The sequence below is a fragment of the Urocitellus parryii genome, chromosome 7 (assembly GCF_045843805.1).
Source record: "Urocitellus parryii isolate mUroPar1 chromosome 7, mUroPar1.hap1, whole genome shotgun sequence".
Lineage (NCBI taxonomy): Eukaryota > Metazoa > Chordata > Mammalia > Rodentia > Sciuridae > Urocitellus > Urocitellus parryii.
This window is the reverse complement of record NC_135537.1, coordinates 159,270,662-159,295,940: the sequence shown is the minus strand read 5'-3', so window position 1 is coordinate 159,295,940 and position 25,279 is coordinate 159,270,662. Positions and strand designations below refer to the sequence as shown.

Sequence of the window (25,279 nt, the reverse complement as noted above, 5' to 3'; positions counted from 1 at the left end):
TGTAATTCCTTCAAATGGAGGCTGAGATCTCTACTTGGCATTTTGAGGCTCTTGATGGCAAATAAACAAACAAATTAAAAAAAAAAAAAAAAGGAAAGGAGTCAGAGTGTTGGGCTGATATCCTGTCTTGAGATTCAGGCTGTTACCATACCTCAGGGTGACCAGGAAAAGGATGCAGGAGCCAGAGATCATCTGAGCCACTCTGAGTGAAAGCAAGCTGAATAAACCACTTCTCTGTGCCGAGTCCCAGGAGGGCTCCAACCTCTCAGGAAGAAAGTTACAGTCACCTCTGGGACCAAGCACCCATTCGAGGAGGTTCTGCCTGAAGGAAGGAGAAGGGCCAGGCCAGGTAGGCAGAAAGACGCATAGCCACGTGGCCTAGGATGACATGAGGCCGGCCCCATCTCTTTCTCCTTTCTTTTTTTTTTTTTTTCAACCAAGAGAATTTATTGGGGGGATGCCAAAGGGGAAGAAAAGGAGAGGAAGAGAGCAGCCTCTTTCTCCTTTCTTAATGGAACCATGTGGAGTATTTCCCTTTCCCATTTTCTGAGATAAGAATTATTGCAATAAATGTTGTTCTCAGTCCTCTTCCCTTCCTTCTCTTCAACTGGGTATATTGAGGCTGACTGAACTCACTCTGGGTTGCACAGTGGTGAGATGGAGCCAGGATGCTATCATGAAGTGGAGATACAGGGTTCTGACCATGACCTCACCTGAACTTACCCTTACTCTGCCTTCAGGCTGTGGGGAAGGGAGGCTGAGACTGCAGGTGTACCTACGATCATGGTGTACATTTGGTTTGTTTTCAGACATTTGCTTTCAATCCTATCTAGTAAATTCTCCAAGCCAGGGGCTTGGATACCATCCTTGAAAACTCACCACTCGACAACTCTTCAACCTACCACCCAACAACCTGCCACATGGCCACTGTCCTAATTCAGGCTTTCTCACCTCTCCCCAATGGAATGGTCACCTCCTTAATTGCCTCTCTGCCCCTCCCTCTTTCCCCTTTCTATCATGTCAAGAGCAAATCTCCTTCTGAGGCCACTAAGTCACTCCCAGCAGATAAAGCTGTTGAGATGAGCAAGTGAGACCCTCCCTTGGTCACCTCCAGCCCCACCTCTCTAGCAGCGTATCCTGAGAATCTGGGCCTCTCTCCTGATATTCCAACTCCAACCTGCTTGTTGTTTCCATTCAAACCACAATTACACTCTTTCTCCTAACCATGCCTGTGCTTATACTGCCCCTTCAGCCAAAGTGCCATCTGGCCACTCATTTACAACCCTCCACCCCCATCACTTCCTTCTGGAGGCCTCTCCTGCCCTCCCTGCCAGAATCTAATGCACTCATTCAGCTGGATTAGGTAGCTCTCCTGCAGGCTCTGTCCTATTCCATGCACAGGACATGCACACGGTTCCCTAGGTGTCTGCTTGTCTGTAGTCCCTTCAGATAGTCAGTTTCACCCACCATGTGTCCCCAGCCCTTGGCATGATCCAGTCTCTTCTGATAGATGAAGCCTGTCCCTTGGTTGCTTAAATACTTTGCTTCTTCTTGTCCTTCAAATGAAGAAGAAAGTTCTTGGTCAGATGTGATGCTGCACATCTGTGATTCCAGCTGCTCACAGGTGGCTGAGGCAGGAGGATCACAGGTTCAAAGCCAGCCTCAGCAACTTAGCAAGGCTATAAGCAACCTAGTGAGACCCTGTCTCAAAATAAAAGATAAAAAGGTCTGGGGATGTGGCTCAGGAGTTTAAACACCCTTGAGTTCAATTCCTGGCACACACACACACACACACACACACACACACACAAAGTTCTTAACTGAGTTCTCAGGAAGGTCCTTCAAGACTTGACCCTGATCTCCCTCTCCAGCCTCGTTCTATAGTCCCTCCAGGGTCATCCATGCTGACCTTGTTCATTGCCCTGAGTGTCCATCTACTGTTGTTCCTGCACTGCCCTTGACTTTTCCCATTGTAGCATTTATTGATTTAATTGTAAATTGTTTCATGTCTTCTCCACCAAATTCCATGAAGATAGAACCATATTCGTCCTGCTTATACTTTTAACCCTAGTGCTCAGCACATAAGACCCTCAGCAATTTTAAATAAATCACGAAATCACAACTTTACAAACTCTTTGTCGGCTGAGCACAGTGGTACACGCCTGTAATCTGGGCAACTTGGGAGTCTGAAGCAGGAGGATCTCAAGTTCCAGGCCAGCTTCAACAATTACGGAGACTCAGCAACTTAGCAAGACCCTGTCTCAAAATGAAAAATAAAAAGGGCTGGGGATGTGGCTCAGTGATAAAGCATCCCTGGGTTCAATCCCTAGTGCCAAAAAGAAAAAGAAAAAAAAAAACAAACTTTGTGTCATCAGGCCATTGGGGGGGGGGTGGTCTAAATGACTAGAAAGAGGATCACAGGACAGGCAGGACATGAGATGTGGGAAAGGACCACCCAACCCCAGCTCCCAACCCAAACCATGTGGAAAAGCTTTTTCCCTAAAAGACGGGGAAGGGAAAGCATGGAGGGGTTTGGGGAGTAGCTAATGCTTCCCAGGACTGTCTTCTGGGGCCTCAGGGTACTTCCTCAGGCAAAGCTCAGGGTGTTTTGAAAGTGGGGTCTTCAGTGACCCAGCAGGAGGACAGGGAGGAAGGTGGGGCCAGGGAATAGATTCACAACACATTCATTCAAGTATCTTTACTGATTCCGTGACAAGAGAAGGTGAACAATCACTAGTTTTCTGGGTTCCCAGAACACTTGGGTCCTGGCTGAGGAGGGGCAGACACGCAGGGGGAGGTGCCCAGAGCCATCAGCTTATCGCGCAGGAGCCTTTCTCCCTGAAGGGATTCTTGTCCTCAGGGACGCCTTTGAGAAGAGGGTCGTTCCCTGCCTGGGCCTCCACATAATCCTTGATATCCTTTCCTGACTTGGAAATCTGTGAGGACACAAAATATGATCATACCCGGGGTTTATTTCTCAGGATCCATGACTTGGTCAGTCCCAGGGATACAGGCTTCTGGGCCAGGTAGGGATGGAGGCCCAAAAGGAGAAAGGTGAAAGGGCCAGGTAGGTAGGAGGCCTTGACCTGGCCCTCAAACCCTGACCCGACCTTCTGGGATGCTTGGCCAGGCCCAGCTTGGAGACAGACCTGGACACACACAGGGCTCCATGGTCATCTCTCCTGTGCCCAGGGGACTGTGGCACCTTTCCCACGGATCAAATCCAGCCTCCTTTCACATCCTGCCCCAGCCCCAGAGGCACTTCCTGGTTCCTCTGCTACCCAGGAAAGACCCCACTATCCCCTTATCGTCACTTCCTCCTTCATGTCACAGATCCATCCAGAACAGGAAGTAACAGAGAAAAGGAGAGGAGGGAGGGAAGAGGGGCTCACCGGAACTCTTGTGTTCTTCACTTCTTTCTTTAGCTGTTCCACTTCCATCTTCAGTAGCTCCTTTTCACTGAGATCTTGCGCCATTTTGCCCTAAAGAGACCTGGCCCTGGAAAGGGTTCAGCAATCAGGATTATGGATCCCATCAGCTCTTCCAACTCCCTCCGTACCTCAACTTTTATCCTCTCCCCTGCAGCATCCCTCAGGTCAGGTCATTGTTAGATATGTCTTCACTCCATCCCTCCACCCACTGTCCCCTCCTGAGTGTAGGGTCAGGAGGAGAAGAAGCCCTCAGTCTGATAGGGGAGGCACAGTCTTTGCTTTTGCATAAGGACCTGTCTAAGAAGGAAACAGAGAAGGAAGAAAAAAATGAGTTTCTTTCAGCAAGGAAGATTTGAGAAGCATATCTACTGTTCCACAAAATGATCCAGGTAAACATTTTTGTTGTCTCCAGTCCTGGCAGGGGACAGTACAGCCTAGTGTTAGGAGCAGGGGCCCAGCTCTGCTGCTTCCTCACTGCATGCCTAAGGCAAGACATTCGATCTCCCTGAATCTTAGTTTCCCCAACTGTGAAATAGGTATTATAACAATAGTACCTACCTCACAGGATTGTTGTGAGAAGTAGAAAAATAATGCATATGGCAGGGCACAGTGGCACACGCCTTGAATCCCAGTGACTTGGGAAACTGAGGCAGGAGGATCACAAGTTTGTGTCTAGCCCTGGCAATTTAGGGTGACCCTGTCTCACAAAAATAAAAAAAATAAAATAAAAAGGGCTGGGATCAGGGTATACCATCCCTGGAGATTCAGTCTCAAGGAAGAAAAAAAAAAAGGGAGGAGGAAGAGGAGGAGAAGGAGAAGGAACTAATGCATATGAAATATTTAATACACTGGCTGGCACACAATGAACATAACACATTTCTCCTTATTATTATCACTGATAACAATGTCATTATTATCATCACTGCAGGGTAATCTAAAAGACCTGCCTGGTGCCTAACCTCCATCATACTAAGTCTAGATCCCCTCCCAGTAAGACCTCAACCCCCTCACCTGTCGAGAAGAGCACTCCAAGTCACTTCTCCAAGACCCAGGCAAGATGGTGTTTGAGCCTCCTAGCTCTTCATCAGCTGAAAGTCTTTGGATAAAGCAGATGGTCTGGAAACCCAAATCTCTGATGCCTAAGCTGATCATAGGCTCAGGTTCTAAGCCCATCCACCGCCTGAGCCTCCAAGACTGCTACACCAGCGCAGAGAGGCTGACATTCTGCCCATAGAGTAGGGAACAGAAGCCACCTTCAGTGTGTGCCTCTGGGCTTTGTCCTTGGCACTCTGCATCAGCCCCACCCCTCTAGTGACCCTCAGCCTTCTCCTTCCCCAGCTCCCTGCCCCCAGCCCTAGCTGCCCCTGCCTGACGTCCCCCACCTCTGAGCTGCTTCCAGGCTCTTCTTGCCCAGGGGCCAAGACCCAGACCAGCTCCTGACTCCCCTCATCTGGAAGCCATTGTGTCCTCCTTTGACTCCCAACAATTTCACCTTGCAGGGGCTCCTGTCTCACTCTTCATTCATTCATTCCATAAAAAAATTCTCGTGTACAATACAGTGCCACTTAGGCCTAGGGGCGATGGCTACCCTAGTGCCCATGTCCTTGCTTCCTGGCCTGAGCCCTAGGTGTGGGTCTCCCTTATCTACTGTAGTCCTTGATAAGGGGCCCACATCCTGGTCTTTCTCCTGGTATCCTCCCAGCACATGCCGCTGGTTGACACCTGTCAAATGCAAGAGACTCTCTCAAGGAGAAGGTGTTAAGGAACCAATGCATTCTCCTCTTGTTCTCTGCCTTGGGGCTGACAGACTAGGGGTGAGAGGGGCAGGTCCATGCCCACTCCAAGACCCACATAAAGTTGTGAACCCTAAGAATTTTTTTTGGCGGGGTACTAGGAATTGAACCAAGGGACTCTGCATCAGCCCCACCCCTCTAGTGACCTTTACCACTGAACTACATCCCCGGCAGGATCTCATTATGTTGCTTAGGGCCTTGCTAAGTTGCTGAGGCTGGCTTTAAACTTGCAATTCTCCTGCCTTAGCCCCCTGAATCACTGGAATTACAGGCGTGTGCCACCACACCCCACCAAACACTGAGAATTAGACAGAATCCCAGAATTCACCAACTTCTCCCCTCTTGTTTACTTTTTTGTGGTGTTGGGGATCAAACCCAGGGCTTCACATGTGCTAGGCAAACACACTACCACTGAGCTACATCCCCAGCCCTCAGCTCCCCTGTGAAGACATGACCTGGATGGAGCCCGTGGCTCTAGAGGGAGGCTCCATGCTCTGTCCATCACTACTGCCCCCAACCCACAAGTTAACCTGGAACTTTAACTTCGTGTTGTCTCAAATCGAAATCCTTCCTGTTGTCTGATTTCTGAGTCCCTCACACCAGGTGTCACACTCAGTCAGTTTCATCTTGTTCAACCTCCATCAGACACAGAGTCTCTATAGCAAAACTTTATCTCACCTGACCCTTCGCAGGCTTGGTAACACTTCTCCAGGAACTTCTGGCTGTGTCTTCCTAGTGTCTAACCCTGATTTCTCTTGCTGCTGCATGGGTTGTTATTCATTATCACTGTCCACAGTCCCCACCCCCCCAGTATGACTGATCTCCATATCGTATCCACCCTCCACTCCCCTGTCCTTTGGTGACTCATCCCAGGGCTTCCCAAGGAAGCCCCCACCCTCTGCCCTTTCCTCCCCTCTTCCATGAGTGGAAAATCCACACCCCCATAGCAGACCGGCCCCCTTCCTCCTCAGTCTCCCACCCCATCCCCCCACCGACCAGTTTCCTCTCCAGGACCAGGGAGCAATCACAGCCTCCTGGACCTTGGCTTCCTCTTCTGGGTGGGATTGGGGGCTGGGCCCCCAAACAGGCCCCCCTGGCTTCCCCCTTCCTCTGGGCTGGGGACAGAGAGGCACAGGCTCAGGGAGCAGGGACTGACTTCCTCTTGTCCCGGAATGAGCTTGCCTGCCCTTTGCGAGCAGGTTTGGGTCTCTCACGCAGAGGAAACCAAAAGCAGTAAGAGGGAGGGCAGAGAGAGCGACCAATCAAGGGCAGGGTGAGGCTCAAAACCAGCGGGCTCCCTGGGGAGCCCCACCGAGGCTGGGGGCGATGGCGGAGCTGCAGCAGCTACAAGAGTTTGAGATCCCCACGGGCCGGGAGGCTCTGAGAGGCAACCACAGCGCCTTGCTGCGGGTGGCTGACTACTGCGAGGACAACTATGTGCAGGTAGGTGGAGTGGGCGCAGGCCAGGCGCAGGGCCCTTGCAGCCCAGCTTCAGGGGCCGTGGCAGCCATCTGACAGGTGCTTGTTCTGGGCCTTGACTTCCACTCCAGGCTTTGGCCTCAGCCCAGGCCCCAAAGCTCAGCTACTCAAGTGACAACTGGGCCCCTTCTCCTGGGAGAGCCTCAGAGGTCTGGGATGTCCTGTTCTTGGGCCAGACCCCAGACTCATGTCTCTCAGAACCCCTGCTCCAGAGGCCCAAAGACCCTGTCCTACTGGTACATTCCATTTCAGTCTGGCTCTAGATGAGATGTCAGAAGACCTCCCCGGACGCTGTAGTGAACTTAAGACAGACTAAGGAAGGGGGTTTGTTCCTTGATATTTGAGAGTGGAGAAAAGTCAGAGCAGGCTCACCTAAAGAGAAGGGGGCTGATGAAGACGAAGGGGTTACGACATGGCTGCTGGGAGCAGGTCCCAGGCAAGGCGAGGAGAGTGGCACTGTAGAAACGTCTTTTTTAAATTGCGCGGTTGTCTCAGGACAGACAAAGTAGATTCCTGGGTCTTGAAGAGGGGCAGAGGAACCGAATGACTGAACACTTCTGTGTTTTCATTTACCCTCACTACTGCCTCTGGAGAAAAGTATTAAAATTCCTCTTTTTATGAATCTGAAAACAGCAGCTTGGGGAGGTGAGGTGACTTGCCCAAGGTCACCCAGCTCTGAAACTGCTGAGCGGAGCATCAGCCCTGGCCTCCCTGACTTTCCATGCCAATATCTTTCCTCTCCACCCTTCTGCCTCCCTGTCATGTCCTCCGATTAATTTCATGGCTTTTTTTTTTTTTTTTTTTTTGTGTGTGTGTGTGTATGTGGTTATTGTTGTTGTACAGGGAATTGAACCCAGGGGTGCTTAATCACTGAGCCCCATCCCCAGCTCTATTTTGTATTTTATTTAGAGACAGGGTCTCACTCAGTTGCTTAGGGCCTTGCTAAATTGCTGAGGCTGGCTTTGAACTCACGATCCTCCTGCCTCCACCTTCCCAGCCACTGGGATTACAGGTGGCTTTTCTTTGTTACCTTAAGACTGAATGGCTATGCCTGTTACCTCTTGGGCAAAACTTTTCTAGAGAATTGCCCCAGGGCCTCCTGGCATAATAAGAGAGTTGGGGGTGAGGATGGAGCAAACCTGAGCTGAAAATACTCTAAGACTGATCAGCCTGTAGATGAGATGGAACATGGATCGATAAACAGCTCTGTTCTCCTGGCATTAAAATATGCTCGTATGGACAAGGATAAAAACACTCCTTTCCATTTTCTTCAATAACTTCTACACATGTGAAGTTCTTCCAGATGGGTTCTTTCTTGTTTGCACATACAAGACACACTCAGGATTTGAGGTCACAAAGACCTGAGTCCAATTTCTACCTCTGCCACCTGCCAATCACAGGACCTGGGGCAAATTCCCCCTCAGAATCTTATACCTTGACTTTTTAACTGTATTAGAGCATTTAGCTCAGTGCCTACTGCTTAAGAAGGGCAGGAAAAATAGCAGTTATTCTCATCACTGTTAGTATTGTCCTTTAGAAGGATGAAAGGTACACATGAATAAAAAAGCTCCATTCTATTGAGATGACACAGCCCTTGCAAAATCACTTCAGGCCAGGCATGGTGGCACATGCCTATAATCCCAGTGATTTAGGAGGCTGAGGCAGGAGGGTTGTAAATTCAAAGCTAGCCTCATCAATTAAGTGAAGCCCTAAGCAATTTAGCGAGAACCTGTCTCAAAATAAAAAAATAAAATTAAAAAAAAAAAAAAGGGGGCTGGGAATGTGGCTCCGTGGTTAAGTGCCTCTGGGTTCAGTCCCTGGTACAAAAACAAAATAAAAACCACTCCAGATACTGGGAGCCCTGGCCCCTCAGAATCCCTGGACTCTTGCTTTCTTCATGCAGAGCACTAACTACTAGAGATGCAACCAGTTACCTTTTCTGGCCTCGTTCCTGGCCCCTTCTTCTCCACCTCAACCTCTCTCTTCCTACCCCAACCATGGTGACAGGAAATTCATGGGAAATGGGAGAAAGCTGACTGGGGTCAACTGCAGAGTTCTCAGTCAGGGTTGATTGACTTTACAGACAGAGTAATTTGCATGGTGAACGAGCTGGCAGCCCTGATGATGGGTTCCAGACCCTTGTTCCTCCAGCCCTAACTTTGGACTAAGACCAGAGCTGGGGGTCAGAAAGTGTCCAGGCTTAAGGCACGCAGAGCTGGGCTCACACACTTTTCCTGTTTGGGCTGACAGTTTCACATGCCAGTCTGGGGAGGGAACTGTCCAGAAGAAGAGTTAAGAAATTTGGGTGGAGACCCAGGAGTAGTTAGTTTCATTCTGGGCTTGTTTCCTCACTTACTGAGGGAAGATCTTGAGCTTGAACAAGACCTGCTGTCCTTTCTGGTTTAACATCCTGAGTTGATTTCTTTGCCTATTCAAAGTCTTTTGGTGACATATGCTGATGAGATGTAAATTTAGTTTCATATGTGGATTAGATGTAAATTGGCATGCAAAGGAGCATCATTTTCCTGCTGTTGGAGCAGAAAGGCAGGGAGGAGAGGACCAGAATGAGGGCTTCCCAGAAGGTTCTGGGAGTCAGCCAGGTTTCTCTCAGGACTCTGAAAATGTCTAGGTCTGTTCCCCACTAACAGGTCCTGAGCAGCATCTGAGAGCTGAAGCAAGGAGACCCCAAGGGTGGCCTTTCCTGTCAGTGCAGGGCCCTGCCCCCCGGGGAAGGTACAGGGTACAGTCAACAAGCTCAGGACCCTATGGGAGATGCCGAAGCTGCCAGGGGAAGCAAAAGACCAGAGAAGTTTTGCCCCAGCCTGCCACGGCCTGATTTGGGACTAACAAAAGATGTCTTTTGTGTTCAGCCACCTTCTGCTCATCCCTCCTCTACTGTGTTTAGCCACCTTCTGCTCATAACCTTCAACAGTGCCCCACACCGTGTCTGACAGGTGGCCAGCAAGCGTTTGGGCTCCTACAAATGCATATTTATTAAGTATCTGTTGCCAGGCGTGATTGCAAATGCCTATAATCCCTGCAGCTTGGGAGGCTGAGGCAGGAGGATCATGAGTTCAAAGCCAGCCTCAGTGGCTTAGTGAGGCCTTAAGCAACTTAGCAAGACCCTGTCTCTATATAAAATGTAAAAAAGGCTGTGGATGGGGCTCAGTGGTTAATTGCCCCTGAATTCAATCCCTGGTACAAAAATAAATAAATAATTAAAACACCACACATATTAAATATCTCCTGTGTGTTGGGCCCTCTTCCAGACCCAGACAAACTCCCTACACTCATAGCACTTACATTTGGGAGAGAGGAATAGATAATATAGTGGTAAATAAACAAATTATATTTATTTATTTATTTGGGGGGTACCCAGATTGAACTCAGGGGCATTCAACCACTGAGCCACATCCCCAGTTCTATTTTGTATTTTATTTAGAGACAGGGTCTCACTGAGTTGCTAAGCACCTTGCTTTTGCTGAGGCTGGTTTTGAACTCTCAATCCCCCTGCCTCAGCCTCCCAAGCTGCTGGGATTACAGGCGTGCACCACCACACCCCATAACAAAATAATATCTGATAGTGCTGAATGCTGTGAAGGACAGGGAAAATGTGATAGTCAATAGAGGGAAAGTGTCACTGAGGTGAAACCAATTAATGAGGATTCTAAGGAGTACAGAAAATGCAGTGGCCCTGAGATAGAACTGATCTAGCTTGTCCAGGAAAAGAACCCCGGTGGCCAGTTCCTGGAGCTAGATTCAAGGGAGTAAGTGAGAAGGGGAGTGGTAGAGGAGAGGATGAAGAAAAAGGCAGGAGCCAGACCTGCTGTCTACAGGTCTTGGTCAGAAGTTTGGATTTTATTCTCAGCATATTAGGAAGCTATTAGAGGAATGAATGAATGAGGTCACTCCATTCTGGGTTACAGTTTTCTTGAGTTCCCAAGCACCAAACCATAGACTGGAGCTCAACAAGGAGCATAGAGCCACCTTAGGAGGATTCAGGTACAGATTCCTTGGTCTTGCTCTTAGAGAATTTCAGTTTAAAGGTCAGGGGGTGGAGAATGAGGTTGGTTGGCTTTTTTTTTTTTTTGTACAAGGGATTGAACCCAGGGGAGTTAACCACTGAACCACATCCCCAGCCCTTGTTTATTTATTTATTTATTTAAGACAGGGTCTCACTAAGTTGCTTGGGGCTTCACTAAATTGCTGAGGCTGACCTCGAACCTGCAATCTTCCTGTGATTGCCTTTTAAATTTAAGGATATCTCCTCCAGCCAGTATGCATTCCTTTTTCTTTTCTACTATTCACCTCCCAACCTCCGAGGGACATTTATCGCTGAAGTCCTCAGGGAGGCAGCAGGGTCATCTCAGCTCCATCCTCAGCTTGATTACTGGAGAAAGGCTATCTTTCTCTGCCCCCATACCCATTCCACATGGCGGTAGACTTTCTTTCCTGACATGCCCCAAGTCCCTCTTCCTATATCATTCTTCCAGAAGCCATCTCAACATCTAAGAGTTGCCACTTTCTCCCAATTCTGCTCCTGTCTTCTCTATATCACCTCCCACTCCATCCCACCCAACCAAAGACCCAATGGAATGTGCTGGACTCAGGCCAGGACTGTCTGTTTTTCAGGCCACAGACAAGCGGAAAGCACTAGAGGAGACCATGGCCTTCACCACCCAGGCACTGGCCAGTGTGGCCTACCAGGTGGGCAACCTGGCTGGGCACACTCTGCGTATGCTGGACCTGCAGGGAGTTGCCCTGCGGCAGGTGGAAGCCCGCGTGAGCACCCTGGGCCAGGTAAGTGTGCGGAACGTTCCGGATCAGCCCCCAGCTCTTCAGCCCCACTCAGACATTTTCTGCGGCAAAAGTTCCTTCCTGCCTTCCTTCATGTCCCAATGCCCAATTTGACTGCAGAAGGTTGGCACTTTCTAAGCTTTGGGAGGCTCCTTATCTCTAGCTAGGTCACAGTGGTGGGCTTTGCTGAGTTCCCTGAAGGCAAAGCATTTTCTTTCTCTGGATGCTACCCTTGACATCAGAAAACAATGCCTGCCAATCACAGTACAGGCAAGACACAAATGGACATGGTTTGTATCTAAATACAGGCAGTAACTTAATAAATGTCCTAGACTCAAGCGCTTGCTTGGCAAAGGTCATCTTTAGCCCTGGAGGCACTGCCACCAGTGTCAAGTCCCGTGCCTTTCCAGCATGTACACCCTCCTCCTTTCTCCCCGGGACCTTGAGCAAGGGCACTGTCCCAAACAGCTTGTGCACAAATCCAGTCATACCTTGGACCTGGCCTTGCATCCCTCTCATGGTCAGTGCAAGGGGTATGTCTTTTCCTCTCAGCCTGGCAGACCACAGTTCCCACCCTCTCAGAGATGTAGGCTTCTCTATGGAAGATTCTAAGGGGAAGTTAATTCACTTATTTGTCCCCAAAGAGGAGAGCCTATCCAGCCACGATTCTCTGCCAATTCCACATTATCTCCCTGTGCTCCGAGGCCAGCCCTGTCCTTCAGTCCCTTCCCAGCATCCCCAGGGATGTTGTGTTTCTCTCTTCCTCCCTTCCTGCTCAGCTAATAATAACCCTCATTCTCTTCCACCAGGAAGTTGCTCCAAAGTGACTCCATCCTCCCGTGCTACTCTTTTCCCAATTACTGTGTGTCCTTGGGCACAAAACTCACTCTTCCTCCGGGCCTCAGTGCCTCTCGGGATTCCCTACTCCCACCCCAATGTCTCTAGCCTCTTCCTCCCTTAAAGTGAAGGATGCTGGACACAGACTGCCCCCCCCCGCCAGTCACCTCAAACCCTGTCATGCAGATGGTGAACATGCATATGGAGAAGGTGGCCCGAAGGGAGATCGGCACCTTAGCCACTGTCCAGAGGCTGTCCCCTGGCCAGAAAGTCATCGCTCCTGAGAGCCTACCCCCCCTCACGCCCTACTGCAGGAGACCTCTCAACTTTGGCTGCCTGGATGACATTGGCCATGGAATCAAGGTAGAAAAGGAGCCCCCCTTCCCACAACCTGCCCTGTCCTGACTCAAGGCTCCTTTCTCTCTAGGACCCCAGTTCTTGGTTTACCCTGCAATCGCTCTTTCCCCACTCCCTGCAGCCACACCCTGAGTCCTCTCCTCTTCCCCAAATCTTGTAATTCTCCCTTGACCCTCTCCTCCCTAACTGACCTTTACCCTGTACTCAAATGATCTGCTGAGAGATCCTGATCACCTCCCTCCACGCTTGGTGCTGGGTGTGTGTGTGTGTGTGTGTGAAGGGGAAGAGGGGGAAGGGAGAGTGTCAGAGTGTGCATGAGAACAGCTCCCCAACCACATGAGAACAGCGACTTCCTCTGTCTGGGGGTTTGAGGTTACTGAACTGAGCAGTCACCCCAGAACTGCTGCTGGTGGGAAGGAGCAGGATGCAGCCACATAGCGGGAACATGGTGAAGAGAGGGGTGCTTTCCTTTCAGCTTATCTCTTTCTGAAAGGTAGGAGAACACACACACACACACACACACACACACACACACACACACACACCTTTTGTCAATTCCTGTCTCCACACTTCATCACTCCAGACTAGATTACAAGCTCTTCTGTGTCTAAATGACCCCCACAACATTCCTAATATATAGCTCTCCCAAAAGGGGAATCCGTCACCAGTTCTCTGCACCAATAAGTTCTTTCTGTTGTCTAAATTTCTCTCGCCCCACCCCACTCTTTTTTGGTGGTGCCAGGGATCAAACCCAGGGCCTTCTTGCACATACTAAACATGTGCTTTAACACTGAGTTACAGCCCAGCCCCTCCACTTATTCTTTATTCTTCAATTCAAGTTCCCTTTGTCTTATTCCTAGTGAAGAACAGCAAACAGAGAACCTAGTTCCTCATGTACTCACCCTTGACAAAATTCCAATTACAAAAGTGCCCTCTGGTAATGGTTCACACCCTGACATTTGCACACTACCTTCTAAGTGTCCCGGGTCCTGCTCCTCTGTCTTGAACTCTGAGAAGTCACTTCCATAGTTCTATGAAAATGACAAGTGAGACCCTTCTGAGAATGCCCTGTCCACTTCTCAGCTCATGTTGGGGTTGAGATCTAATCAAAGTTAAGAACCACCTAGGCACCCCAGCTCCCTCGGTTCTGGGATGGTTTGGGGGAAGGGTGAAGCTGAGGGGCCAACTCAGTCACTGTGGCTATGCAGAGGAAGTGGCCCTCCGACATCTATGCTCTGCCTTTCAGTCAGAAACTCCCACTCGGTCGGTCAGTGGGGCCTGTGGCAGACTTGAAGCCCTGGGGACCGGGCAATGACAGGAGGCAAGTGGAGATGTGGGTAGGGCAGGAGAGGAGCTGGGAAGTGGAAGAGGGAACTTGCAGAGGCCCCGCTCTCCCTCCTACTTCTCGTCCGCCCCTCCACCCCCCTCCTCCGCGAGGAGGACGGGGATTGCCGCCCCACACCCCAGATGCCAGCCCTACCCTCCTTCCTGGCAGGACCTGAGCACGCAGCTGTCACGGACTGGGACCCTGTCTCGAAAGAGCATCAAGGCTCCTGCAACACCTGCCTCCACCACGCTGGGGTGAGGCTCCTACCGCTTCCTAACCAGCCCGGGGCTGCAGCGCGCGGTCCCGAAACCACTCCCCCGCCTCCGCCGGCACCTGGCGCCCCGCTGCTCTCGGTGCTGTGCTTGACGCCCGACGTCCAATCACCCCTCCGCCAGTCGCCCCCTCCTCCTAGAACCGAGCCCTGCCGGCCAAGAACCCCCTTATGCTACCCCCTCCCCAGGAGACCACCCCGGATCCCGGAGCCCGTGCAGCTCCCAGTGGTGCCTGACGGCAAACTCTCGGCCGCCTCCTCCGCCTCTTCCCTGACATCCGCCGGGTGAGCCCCACAATCGACCCGAGAGGGTGGTGGGTGGGCTGTGGATATAAGGTCCCCGGCCCGTCATCACGGTGACCATGAGGTTGGGGGGATCACAGAGGCAAAGTTAGGAGGCGGGGTTTCGGATGGGAGGAGCGGAGCCTATTGGGGTCCGTCTTACAGAAAGTGTCCCAACCCGGCTTTCTCTGGGCTTCAGCAGCGCCGAAGGTGTCGGTGGGGTCCCTCAGTCCAAGGGACAGGCTCCCCCAACTCCACCTCCTCCACCCGCCGCCGAGATGTTTCTGCCGCCCCCTCCACTCGAGGAGCTGACCCCGCCCCCACCAGGTAAGGAGCCCCGCCCTTCCCGGTGTCGCTGTCCCGAGGTCTCTGTCACACCTCGGCACCCGGTAGCTCTTGGCTCTAACCCTACCAGCCTCTGTGAGCGCTGCGTGGCTGTTACACCGACCCGAGCGAAAGGCGGCAGAGCGAGTGAACTAAGAACTGGCACCTACTTAACACCAGGCCCCAGGTTCAAAGTTTCTCTCCCATCTTCTCATTTCAACTTAACCCGAGAGAATCTTCACACTCTTATTGAACAGGCGAAAAAGCTGTGACTCCGATGTACGGAGATCTTAGTGCCACCCAGTTAAATGGCAAAGTCTTACTACTCTAAACTACTCCATCTTTCAGCGTGTTCTGAGCACCGTCTACATGCTATAGAAATTATGGGAGGATGGGTGCGCCCTGGAGGGAGACAGCAGGAAATGGATAGATCTTGGGCCTCCTCTGGAGCAGCGGCTTCCGGAGGCAGCCCTTGCTTTCCCTCCCTGCCTCAGAGCTGCCCCTGACCCTGGACCTGCCCCCTCCTCCGCCCCTGGAGGTAGAAGACCTGGGGCTGCCACCTCCACCCCCGCCAGGCTTTGGACCGGATGAACCCAGCTGGGTCCCTGAGGCATACTTGGAAAAAGGTACCCGAGTCCTAGAACGGAGGGGCACCAGATCCTGCCGCCCTCTTTTGCCCTGACCCACATTCTCCCACCCCAAAGGCATTCTCCCCTCCCTCTGCAAAGGTGTGAATTTGTTATCCGCCCCCCCCCATGTGATTGGATAGGAAGCAGCTGGTCTAGCATTGAATATTAACTAAGCTGGGGAGGGGGCTTGAAAGCTCGGAAGGCACTCCTACTCCCCGCAGCCTTCTCCTCCAGTTGCTCCCCTAGAGTCCAATGTTTGGCCCCTCCATCTCTATGCAAGAGCGGGCAGGAGACACAACTCATGCACTCTTTCCTCCTGCCCTGCAGTGGTGACACTGTACCCATACACCCGCCAGAAGGACAACGAGCTCTCCTTCTCTGAGGGCACGGTCATCTGCGTCACCCGCCGCTACTCCGATGGCTGGTGCGAGGGCGTCTGCTCAGAGGGGACTGGATTCTTCCCAGGCAATTATGTGGAGCCCAGCAGCTGACAGCTCAGGGATCTCCCTGTACCCACCCAAGCTCTGCAGGGAGCAGGTGTCTTGAGCCCCAGAACAAAGCCTGCTCCAGTCAAGGCTGGACTAGGCCTGGCCACCTTAGTCTGTGAGCTGTGTTGTTTCTTTCCCCTTATTGTCGCGGGGAAGAGGTCCTAGGGACAGAGAGAAGATACCCAGAGACTTACTGCAAGTGAAAAAGAACTCGAAGTCAAAGAATTTGGTGATGTTGTCCACAGAGGACTCCCTAATCCATGCAGAGTGGGGTCTCCAGCTGCAAGTACCAACTTTGAATAAAACTGATTACCTGATGACTGCCCTGCAGGGCTAGAGGACCAGAGGGGAGGGATTGAAAGGCACACATTCTGCTGTAGCCCTGCAGAATGTCCCAGTAGCAGTGCCTTTCCACCTCCTCAGTCCTCATTAGTGTTCCTTCCACCAGACCACCAAGTCTTCGGCAGTGAGTGTCTGGGTCTTTAGACCCTTGAGCGTACCTCCCTCCGTGTGTGTGTGTGTGTGTGTGTGTGCGCGGGCGCTCAGCCTTGATTCCTCAGTTTGAATAGGGGGGACAACCTCCCTCACTTAAGAGAGGCTGAGAGCAAACAACATCTCATTTTCAACCCTCAGACGGCGACGCAGTAGAGATCTTAGTCACTTTGTCCCCCTTCACCTCCTTTATAGTTCTCAAACACCAGAGGGAGAAGGGGCTTGGGTTTCCCTGGCTCTGCTTAAAAACATCATGGCTTCCTGTTCCATATGGAAGGAGGGGGACGTGGAGGATGACTTTGGTGAAGTCCCTGGGCTCTTGATGCATAGACGAGGCTGGGGTGCAAGGAGACACCTTCGCACGCAGTGAAGTCCCTGGCTGGCGTTAACCTGAGGTGGACGGTGTGCTACCTCACTCCACCACTAGGAGGCGACTATCCTGCTGGCTTTTTTTTTTTTTTTCCTTTTTTCTTTTTTACCGTGTAGAGGTGCTGACGGGGTAGGAGGGGGGCGGCAAGGTGTTGCAAGCACAGAAATAGTGATATTTCCGGGGCTGAAGCAAGATCCAGGAGGCCTGGAGCTGTCAGCAGAGAGGATCATCTGTCTTCACGGAGAGTCCGGTGCCCTGAGGAGTTTGGAATCCTGGGTCCCCCCTTGAGGAAAGACTGGGGGAAGGGGAGGTTACGCAGCCCGAGGCAGCAGTTAAAGAAGAAGGAGGTGTTCCTTTTCTTATCTGTCAAGAAGCCCCCACCTCCCAGTTCAGAGCACAGGGTTTTGGAAATACTGCTGTCTTTCAAAAGGTATGCACGCCACTCCCCCAAGGACCAGACTCCAGAATTAAACGGTTTGCTGCAAGGGACAGCAGCCGATCTGGGTTAACTGCATAGTTAGGGACCGTTCCGAACTCCTCTACAGGCCCCCAAATGAACGAAATTCCAGAAATTTCCGGAGGGACATAGCAAAGCGAAAGGGGAAAGGGAGTAGTAAAACTAGGTTTGTCTTTCCCAGTTTCCCCTCCCCGCCCTTCCTCCCTGCTCTTGCCCCGGGCACCCCCTCCTCTAGGCGGCAGTGCTCAGCACGTCTTCAGCACCTGTTGCAGATGGAGGCGCACTTCGGTGGCCGTTTCCCAGGGCACCACGCTGGCACGGAAGGAGCTGGGTTCGGCCTTCTGTGCCTCCTGAATGAGGCGGTGCATGGGGTAGCCGCGGCGCGGGAAGGCCACATCACCGCCCGCCAGCAGCCCCATGGGGCAGAAATCATTCGCACCGTCGCCCACGTAGAAGAGGCGCTCGAAGTGCACACCATCGTGGGCCCGCTCGCGCAGGTAGTCGCTGAGCACCTTGTGCTTGCACATGTTGGCTGGGCAGCGCGTGCAGCTATGCGTGTGGAAGGGCCGCAGCGCCAGCAGTCCCTGAGCGTCAGGCCCAGATGGGTTGCTGAGGATGCGGCGGAACAGGCCGTGGTGGCCGGCGGCGCGCAGGGCGCTCTCCACACCAAAGGTGTTGGCATCCGAGATGAGAATAACCTCGAAGCAGGAGCCCTGCTTGGCCACAAACTGCAGCAAGTCTCCCATACCCGGAGACAGGGGGATGGCCTCGTAGATAGCGCTTAGGTCCCGAGGCCGCACGCCCTGCTCACCCAGGTACTTGAAGACGCGCTGCATGTATTCGTTGTAGAACCCCTCGCGGTAGGTGGCTCGCAGGCTCTCGGGCAGCCGCTGGCCTGGCGCAGCACGCACGATGGAGTCGTCGCTGTTTTCATCCACAATGGTCTCGTCGAAGTCGAAGGTCAAGAGAAAGCGCGGTGTGCCTTGAGCAGCCATCCCGCTGTCCTGGGAGCAGGAGGGAGGGGAGCAGGAGGAGGAAGAAGGGACAAGCGAGAGGGGGCGCGGCGGGAGCCGGCCAGGGAGAGGCTGGTTAGCGGGCCACGGCCAAAGGCGCTGGCACGTCCAAGACCTGAGGAGGACCCAAGGCTGGTTAAGCTCTGAGGAGTACACAAAGCTGACCCCCACCCAGCCTTCCCCGCCCACCCTCTTGGGCCTTAGTTAGCCATACTAGGATTCACACCCAGGGGACCATCCTAGCCCTGAAGGGTTTCTTTGGTTCCTGTTTCTGCTAATCTCACCCAGGGTCACTGAATGAGTTTGCAAGGGTCAATTTAGAAAAGTAGCTTCCTAGGGATTGTCCCTTTGGGAGGTTCCTGGACAAGAATGATTTAGAGACTTCCAGTGGCCCTTGTGGTTGGTATGGAAAAAAAGGGGGTGAAAGGAATAGATCCTCCTTTCTCAACACAAGCAGAGTTGGGGGACAGGGAGACTACCCATGCACCCCGCTGGAGTAACTTCCTTATTTTCCTTTTGGTCCTTGTAGGATCAATGGCTTATGGGACTCTGATGGACAATAAGGAGCCAGGCTCCAGGGAAGGTTCTTTGGGCACCCTCCTAGGCAGGTAGATATTGAGTGCCAGGCCTCAGGGTTAGGTGCCTGGGCCTCTGCACTGACCAGAGAACTGGATTGGGCCCTTGGAATTACCAAGTAGGTAGACTGACCACATAAGACCCAGGGGGGTTCTCTGGGAGCTGCTTCCAGACAGATGGCTCTGGATAGGGGTCCAGGGATGAGACAGAGCTTCTCCAGGGATTTTAGAGCCCTGTGCTGACAGCTGATCACTAATCACTTGCCAATTCCCTGGGAGGAACGTGTCAGCAGGTGGGGTTTCTGCCAGAGTCCGAAGCAAGCGGGCAGCAGGAGAAGCAGTGGGGCTTGGGAAGGTAGAAGCCTCCCTCGCCAGGCCACGGCATACCTGGGAGACAGGTAAGGGAGAGGAAAGAGAGCAGCAGTGGCTGAAAAGGCAGAGGAGGAGGGGGCAGGCAGTGGGCACGTGAGGGGAGGACTAGGAGGAAGTCATGCTAGTGGAATGTGGAGACAGACTGCTGAACAGGAAGACAGAGAGGGGTGTCCAGGAAGTGAGACCTTGGGCCAGTCATGTTAAGGAGGGATGGTGGTGGTGGTGATGGGTGTGTGGACAGCATGGGAAAGGATGGGGGCAAAGGGGAAATGTCAGGGCACAAAGAAAGGCAAGCAAATGAAGACAGCGAGAGCCCTCGGCAGCATGTCGCTGCCACCTTGTTTGCCAGCAGCAGCTAAGTGTGAGGGACAGCATGAATGGATCCTGTACAGCTGCAGAATACCCACCACATTGCCTTCCCCCACCCCACCTCCCACCCCAATTCAGCTTGATGGAGTCTGATTTCTTCCTTCCCCTCTCTCTAATCTGCCTGGTATGTTGATGGCCTGGCAGACCTTGTAGAACAAAAGCCTCAACTCCTCATTTTAAAGATTTGAACCTGGTTACTCGCCTCCCTGACTGAATGGTCCCTTTGACCTCATCCTTAGAGTCATCCTCTGCTCTCACCAACATCCATCTGGGAGTCTCAGCCCAGGATCCCTGGAGCTGAGGATGTAAGGTATCCCCACACCTGGGATAGAAGCTTTCAGGGATTAGTGGAGCCCAGATGGAGGTGAGGGCAAGCCTGAAAGGGGCTGGATAGGGCTCCTCCCACTCCACAGTGGGAAAATGTGGGCTGAAGCCCCATCCCAGAGGGATCCACTTACCCTAGTCAGGCATCGGAGGCCAGCAACTGGAAGACACCCACTCATCGTCACTGTATCACCCTGAGCACCGCCTCTAGGGACTCTGTTGGCCTCCAGCTGTTCTGCAGAGCTCCTGACAATCAAAAAGTCCATTTACTGGGCCCAGTCAGCTGGCTTTGCTTCCACCACTTGGCCCTGTTCTCTTGCTGAGCCCCAGTAGCCACTCCCAGGTTCTCAGCAAAAGCAAGCCCTTAAATGGGCACAGCATTTACAGATGTACCTTGGTAGCAATCCTCTTACAGTCCCCTAGCATGCCAGAGAGGTCACAGATGGCGTTATATTAGAGACCAACACAACTGATTTGCCACTGTGAGTGGCAGTGGCATCTCAAAACCATATTTCAGAGTCCAGAGTCCAGTTCTCCAGTGTGATCACTGCCCTCTACACATGTAAGGTCATACATCATAGTTTACAAACCACTTTTACTCATTCTCTCACTATTCAGACTGGTGAGATCAGCAGATAAAGGTTCAGAGGTTGACTTACTTGCCCAAGGCCATGCTGTTTACATGGGGTAGAGTTTGGTTCATGAACCCTTGGCCATAGCTTTGTCTTCCCTGTACCCTCAAAAGGTAAGGGGCCTCCAGACACTATGGCACATGCCTGTAATCCCAGCAACTTGGGAGGCTGAGGCAAGAGGATCACAAATTCAAGACAAGCCTGGGAAATTTAGCAAGACCCTGTCTCAAAAATAAATAAGGACTGGGGATTTAGTTCAATAGAAGAGTACTTGCCCAGCATATGCCAAAACCTGGGTTCAATCTCAGTACCACACACACACACAAAAGTAGATTATAAAAATAGAAAAGGATGGGGAAATAGCTCAGCGTAAAGCGCCCCTGGATTCAATCCCCAGTACCACACCAAAATAATACAATAATGTGGAAGGTCCAGTGATCAGCATTTATTGTATCAAAACTGGGGGCACTGAGACCCCTGGGTTCTACAAGTGACCTGCGAATGGCCTCTCTAGTGCTCTCAGGTCTGGGATCCAGCAGATAGGTCAGGAGTCAGGTTGAAATCTCTGCTGGATTTTACTGCATGCCTTTGGGGACCAGCTTTGGCCTCTTTGAGGCCTACACCGATGCAGCTACAAAGAACACCACATAGAGCTGCCAGCTCCTCTCTGCTCCGGTAACCCCTTCCATCCAAGGGTTGAGTGAGAGACCAAAGAGAGGCAAGTGGGACAACTGGAAAGCTACTAAGAGCCAAAAGACTAGACCTGGAGCAAAGATCTGACTGCTTGCTGCCCTCTGCTGGTGACAATGGATGACACTGTAAATGTCTCTGACTTTGTCAAGGTGACACTCTCCCCTGACCATCCCAGGGGAGCAGGGAGAAGCTGCTGGCCTCTACAGAGACTGGGTCATACCAGGGACAGAACATAGGCTCTATGACTTTCCATCTCATAGCATGCCCTGCCCACCCATCCCCTGACCACGCGTGCATCACCATTTCAGTGAGGAGAGGATATGGGTTTAAACTTTCCCCCAACAACTTTTAATTGGGAATAGGGAGAGGGCTCAAAGCTGAATGGTGCAGTTGGCAAAGAGTGTGATAGGTTGAGAAAGGAGACACAGGTTAAGAAGAAAGTGAGAGGGAGTAAGACATGGGGGGCAAGGGAATGGCAGGCTGGTGGGAGTGTCCCCAGTCAGAATCCTGGGTCTAGATGAGTCAAGGAGAAAGGTCAGAGGATGCCACTCCCATTGCAAAAGCAAACATGGATAGGCACGTGTCAGGCACGCAGAGAGAGTGACAGAGACCAACTTCCATCCCACAGAAAAGGGTCTCATCACTTTGTCCTTGTATCCTTTCTTTTTTGGAATATTCTTCTTATTCCTTTTTTAAACCAGGGATTGAACCCAAGGGGGCTCTACCACTGAGCTACATCCTTTACCCTTTTTTCTTTTGAGACGGGGTCTGGTTCAGTTGCCCAGGCTGGCCTTGAACTTGTGATCCTCCAGGCAGCCTTTTGAGTTTGCTGGGATTACAAATATGCACCACCATGCCTGGCTTGGTATATCCTTCTGATCTTTAATTATGTTCAAAACTTCTCATTTCTCATAATAAAAGGCATAGCTACATTTTTTCACTAATAGTATTTAGGTAAATCAGTTAAACACTTGTTTGGTAGATTGCCCTTGATTCTTTTCATCTTCAAAGCAGAAAGCCAAGCATCTTCCCTGGAGACTGAATAGTCCATGCTGTGACACCCCCACCCCACCCAAAGCAATTAGAGGGGGCCTTCCCCAGTTAGAATCTGGCTCCTGTAAATTCCAAAAGCTCACTCACCTCTGGCAGCTTTGTCCTGAGTGATCAAATCCTTGTGGTCACCAAGAGAGTCTCCAAAAGAGGTCAGGATCTCTAAGTTTCTCTCTCAGGCTAGAGCAGGGAGAAGAGAGTAGGGTTTCTGGGAGTGGCAGGGAGTCCATTTCTAGTCCCATGTAAGATTAGTGCCTGACTCCTTGATTTATCTGGGATCATAGGTTCCTGCCAGCTTCCTCTATCTTTGACTCAAAGATTAAATCTATGTGAAGAGAGTGGAAGAGTTCCTGGGAATGGGGAAGAAAAAGGATCCTTTTTGAAATTGGTCCCTCAACTTGAAATTCCCCCTTCTAGTAGGTAGATGAAGCCCCCAGTAAAAGTTTGGGGGAGCCTGGCACTGTGTGGCACAGGCCTGTAATCCCAGCAGCTTGGGAAGCTGAGGCAGGAGGATTGGGAGTTCAAAGCCAGCCTCAGTAACAGCGAGTTGCCAAGCAATTCATTGAGACCCTGTCTCTAAATATAAAATAGGGCTGGGGATCTGGCTCAGAGGTGGAGTGCCTCTGAGTTCAATCCCTGGTACAAAAAAAAAAAAAAAAAAAAAAAAAAAAAAAAAAAGTTTGGGGGCAGTTTTGCCAAGGGCAAACACAGGATGGGAATGGGGTTGAGAACTGCTGAAATCCCACTGTACCAAGCCCTCTCTGTCCCAAAACAAGTCTCATATCACTAGAAATCAGAGTTAACATTTTAAAGCTAGAATTCCCTCCCTCCCCACACAGCACCCCCAACTTCACCACCTTTCTTGTTCACCAACCCCTAACAGCAACTAGGAAAAACAGGCCCAGAGAGGTCAAGCTAACATCACACATGGGGAGGGGGGCGATCACACAGCATCAGAATCAGGATTAGAACTCAGGGGTCTCTGAGCCTCTTGGGAAAACTGCAGCTGGAGCTTCTCCTATGGCCCTGGAGGCTCCCTTAGGCTGAGCTCCCGGTCCTGATAGTTTCTCGGGGCAATCATCGTGCATTAGTGCCACTGAGAATCTGAGACTAGGAGTCACCTCTGGGCTCTCTCCCCGCCCGGGTGGACAAGCTGAGAGGAGATCCTCACTGGGTAGGGGTAGAGAGGTGGCAGCTGCGGTGGGGTGGGGGGAGATATTTTTAGAGGTGACTGGAAAGCAGGCACTCTGGCACACCCCCAGCTGGCGGGCGCTTCGCTTTAATGCGGGCGGGGGGTGCGCGGCTTGGGGAGAGGGCGACAGGGAGCAAGAAGGCACCTATTCCATGGCTTTGCCAGAGCTGGAGCGAAGGGACACGGGGGCACCATGTTCTTGGGGGCGTAAGAGGACTCTTTCCTCTGCTCCAGGGACTCCCCCACCGCCACGGGCGTGAGCGAGCGCCCTGAAAGTCCACACAGCCCCCACCCTACACTGGGACCCCAGCCCTCCCCACCTCGCGGAGCCCAGGACTCACGTGGGAACAGTGGCGGCAGAGCTCTGTCCCGGCAGAGTTTGAAGTGTAAGGAGTGGGGAGGGGGTCTAGGTAAGGTATTTAGGCGCAGGATGGAGAAGCGGTGCTTACGGGAATTGGAAGGGGACGCGGTGTCTTATCCACCCCCGGATTTCTTGGCTTCGGCTCACGAGTCCCTCCAGTCCCGAGGGGCCGTGGATGATGTGCGTCTGAGCCGTCCCCTCCACTTGACCCCCATCCCCCCGGGCCGCCGCCGCGTCCCCTTTAAATGCCCGGGAGCGGGAGCCCGAGCCGCGGCCGGCGCTGCGGCTGCTGCAGCACCGGGACCCACCGCAGTCCCCGTACGTCACAAGCGATTGTCCAATCACAGTGGCGCCGGCGCACATCAAAGGGGCGGGCCGCCCGCAGATCACGCCTCCCGGCTCTCCCGGAGGCTATGCGAGCGCGAGCGAAGGTGGGATTGGGCCCAGGGGCAAGGGTGGGAGACGGGGCGCGTCCCATCTGAGGCTCACGGGTGGGGGATGTCCTCCTTAGAGTGGCCGCAGGCCTACGCCAAAGTCCAGATCCACGCGCTTAGCAGTGCAGGGCGGTGGGCTTTCTCCGCCTCCGCCTCCAGGGCTCTGCTTTCTGGGATTTTCAGAAACTCACCTCCCCCTCCAGCCTATTCCGCACACTGTCCCTAAACCTGGCCGGAGGCCTCGCTTGACCCTGCCTGGGAAAGCAGTTCCCCTTCCACGTGCGCCTAGCTTGGTGTCCTCTGCCCTCTAGGCGGAGTCGCGATGCCCGCCTCCGCCCCTGGGGACCCTCTTCCCAGGTTATGGGTTCCGAGGGATTACCGCGGGTGGGACTCTGTCACTCCCCTACCTCGTAAACACTGATTTAGGGACTGAACAGTTTGTCCCTTTGCAAATGGTACTGTACATTTTAAAAATGCACTTTCTCCTCAGCTTCCTCGAGTCCGCTCCCAGCCACACCCCTCCTCCTCCGGTTTTGACCACCCCGCCTTCTGGTGAAGGGACGGAGAGGAGATCAGGATTAGAGAAGATAGAGGTGCAAGTTGTATTTCCCGAGAACATGATATGAACCAGGCTAGATGGCCGCGTATGTCACTGAATATTCACAACCCCCAGGAGAAATGATTTGCCCAAGAGTTCAAACCCAGGGACACCTGACTCCATTGGGTCCCAAAAGGAGTGTGGGCGTGAGCATGTAGGCGTCCCAGGTCCGGATTCTAACTTCAGTCTTTCCTAAATCTTTCCCTGCCTGCTTTACTCTTGGAAAAACTAGATGTAAAAGCTGGTGAATCTGGAAGTCCTAGCGGGAATGAGAGTCAGCAAGGAATCGCCCCGTCTCAGTACTCAGGCCTGGGGCTTCAGTAATAAACGAA

At 52.3% G+C, this 25,279-nt stretch overlaps 3 protein-coding genes across 9 annotated transcripts; 1 reads left to right on the top strand and 2 right to left on the bottom strand.

Annotated features, from left to right (window-relative positions):
- Window positions 1–2,740: 2,740 nt before the first annotated feature.
- On the bottom strand, window positions 2,741–6,014 carry Gngt2 (G protein subunit gamma transducin 2). 4 transcript variants are annotated; one of them, XM_026386848.1, is made up of 4 exons: window positions 5,903–6,014; window positions 4,443–4,527; window positions 3,393–3,498; window positions 2,741–2,936 (listed from the first exon to the last, which is right to left on the bottom strand). In XM_026386848.1, the coding sequence occupies exons 3-4, from the start codon at window positions 3,474–3,476 to the stop codon at window positions 2,811–2,813; spliced, it is 210 nt and encodes a 69-aa protein (XP_026242633.1). In that variant the 5' UTR covers window positions 3,477–3,498; window positions 4,443–4,527; window positions 5,903–6,014; the 3' UTR covers window positions 2,741–2,810. The 4 variants fall into 4 exon arrangements, with proteins under 4 accessions (XP_026242633.1, XP_026242632.1, XP_026242634.1 ...); XM_026386847.1 differs by having other exon boundaries at window positions 4,443–4,655; window positions 5,903–5,923; XM_026386849.1 differs by lacking the exon at window positions 4,443–4,527.
- A 468-nt stretch (window positions 6,015–6,482) lies between these two features.
- Abi3 (ABI family member 3) lies at window positions 6,483–17,483 on the top strand. 2 transcript variants are annotated; one of them, XM_026386845.2, is made up of 8 exons: window positions 6,483–6,667; window positions 11,336–11,503; window positions 12,524–12,700; window positions 14,190–14,275; window positions 14,482–14,577; window positions 14,774–14,901; window positions 15,393–15,524; window positions 15,855–17,483. In XM_026386845.2, exons 1-8 carry the CDS (start codon window positions 6,551–6,553, stop codon window positions 16,016–16,018), a joined length of 1,068 nt encoding a protein of 355 aa, XP_026242630.1. In that variant the 5' UTR covers window positions 6,483–6,550; the 3' UTR covers window positions 16,019–17,483. The 2 variants fall into 2 exon arrangements, with proteins under 2 accessions (XP_026242630.1, XP_026242631.1); XM_026386846.2 differs by having other exon boundaries at window positions 14,774–14,945; window positions 15,395–15,524.
- On the bottom strand, window positions 16,667–24,213 carry Phospho1 (phosphoethanolamine/phosphocholine phosphatase 1). Of its 3 annotated transcripts, none has more exons than XM_026386842.2 (5): window positions 23,896–24,213; window positions 22,453–22,542; window positions 20,122–20,233; window positions 19,056–19,309; window positions 16,667–18,462 (listed from the first exon to the last, which is right to left on the bottom strand). In XM_026386842.2, exons 3-5 carry the CDS (start codon window positions 20,164–20,166, stop codon window positions 17,580–17,582), a joined length of 1,182 nt encoding a protein of 393 aa, XP_026242627.1. In that variant the 5' UTR covers window positions 20,167–20,233; window positions 22,453–22,542; window positions 23,896–24,213; the 3' UTR covers window positions 16,667–17,579. The 3 variants fall into 3 exon arrangements, with proteins under 3 accessions (XP_026242627.1, XP_026242628.1, XP_026242629.1); XM_026386843.2 differs by having other exon boundaries at window positions 24,004–24,213; XM_026386844.2 differs by lacking the exon at window positions 19,056–19,309 and having other exon boundaries at window positions 16,676–18,338.
- Window positions 24,214–25,279: the final 1,066 nt, after the last annotated feature.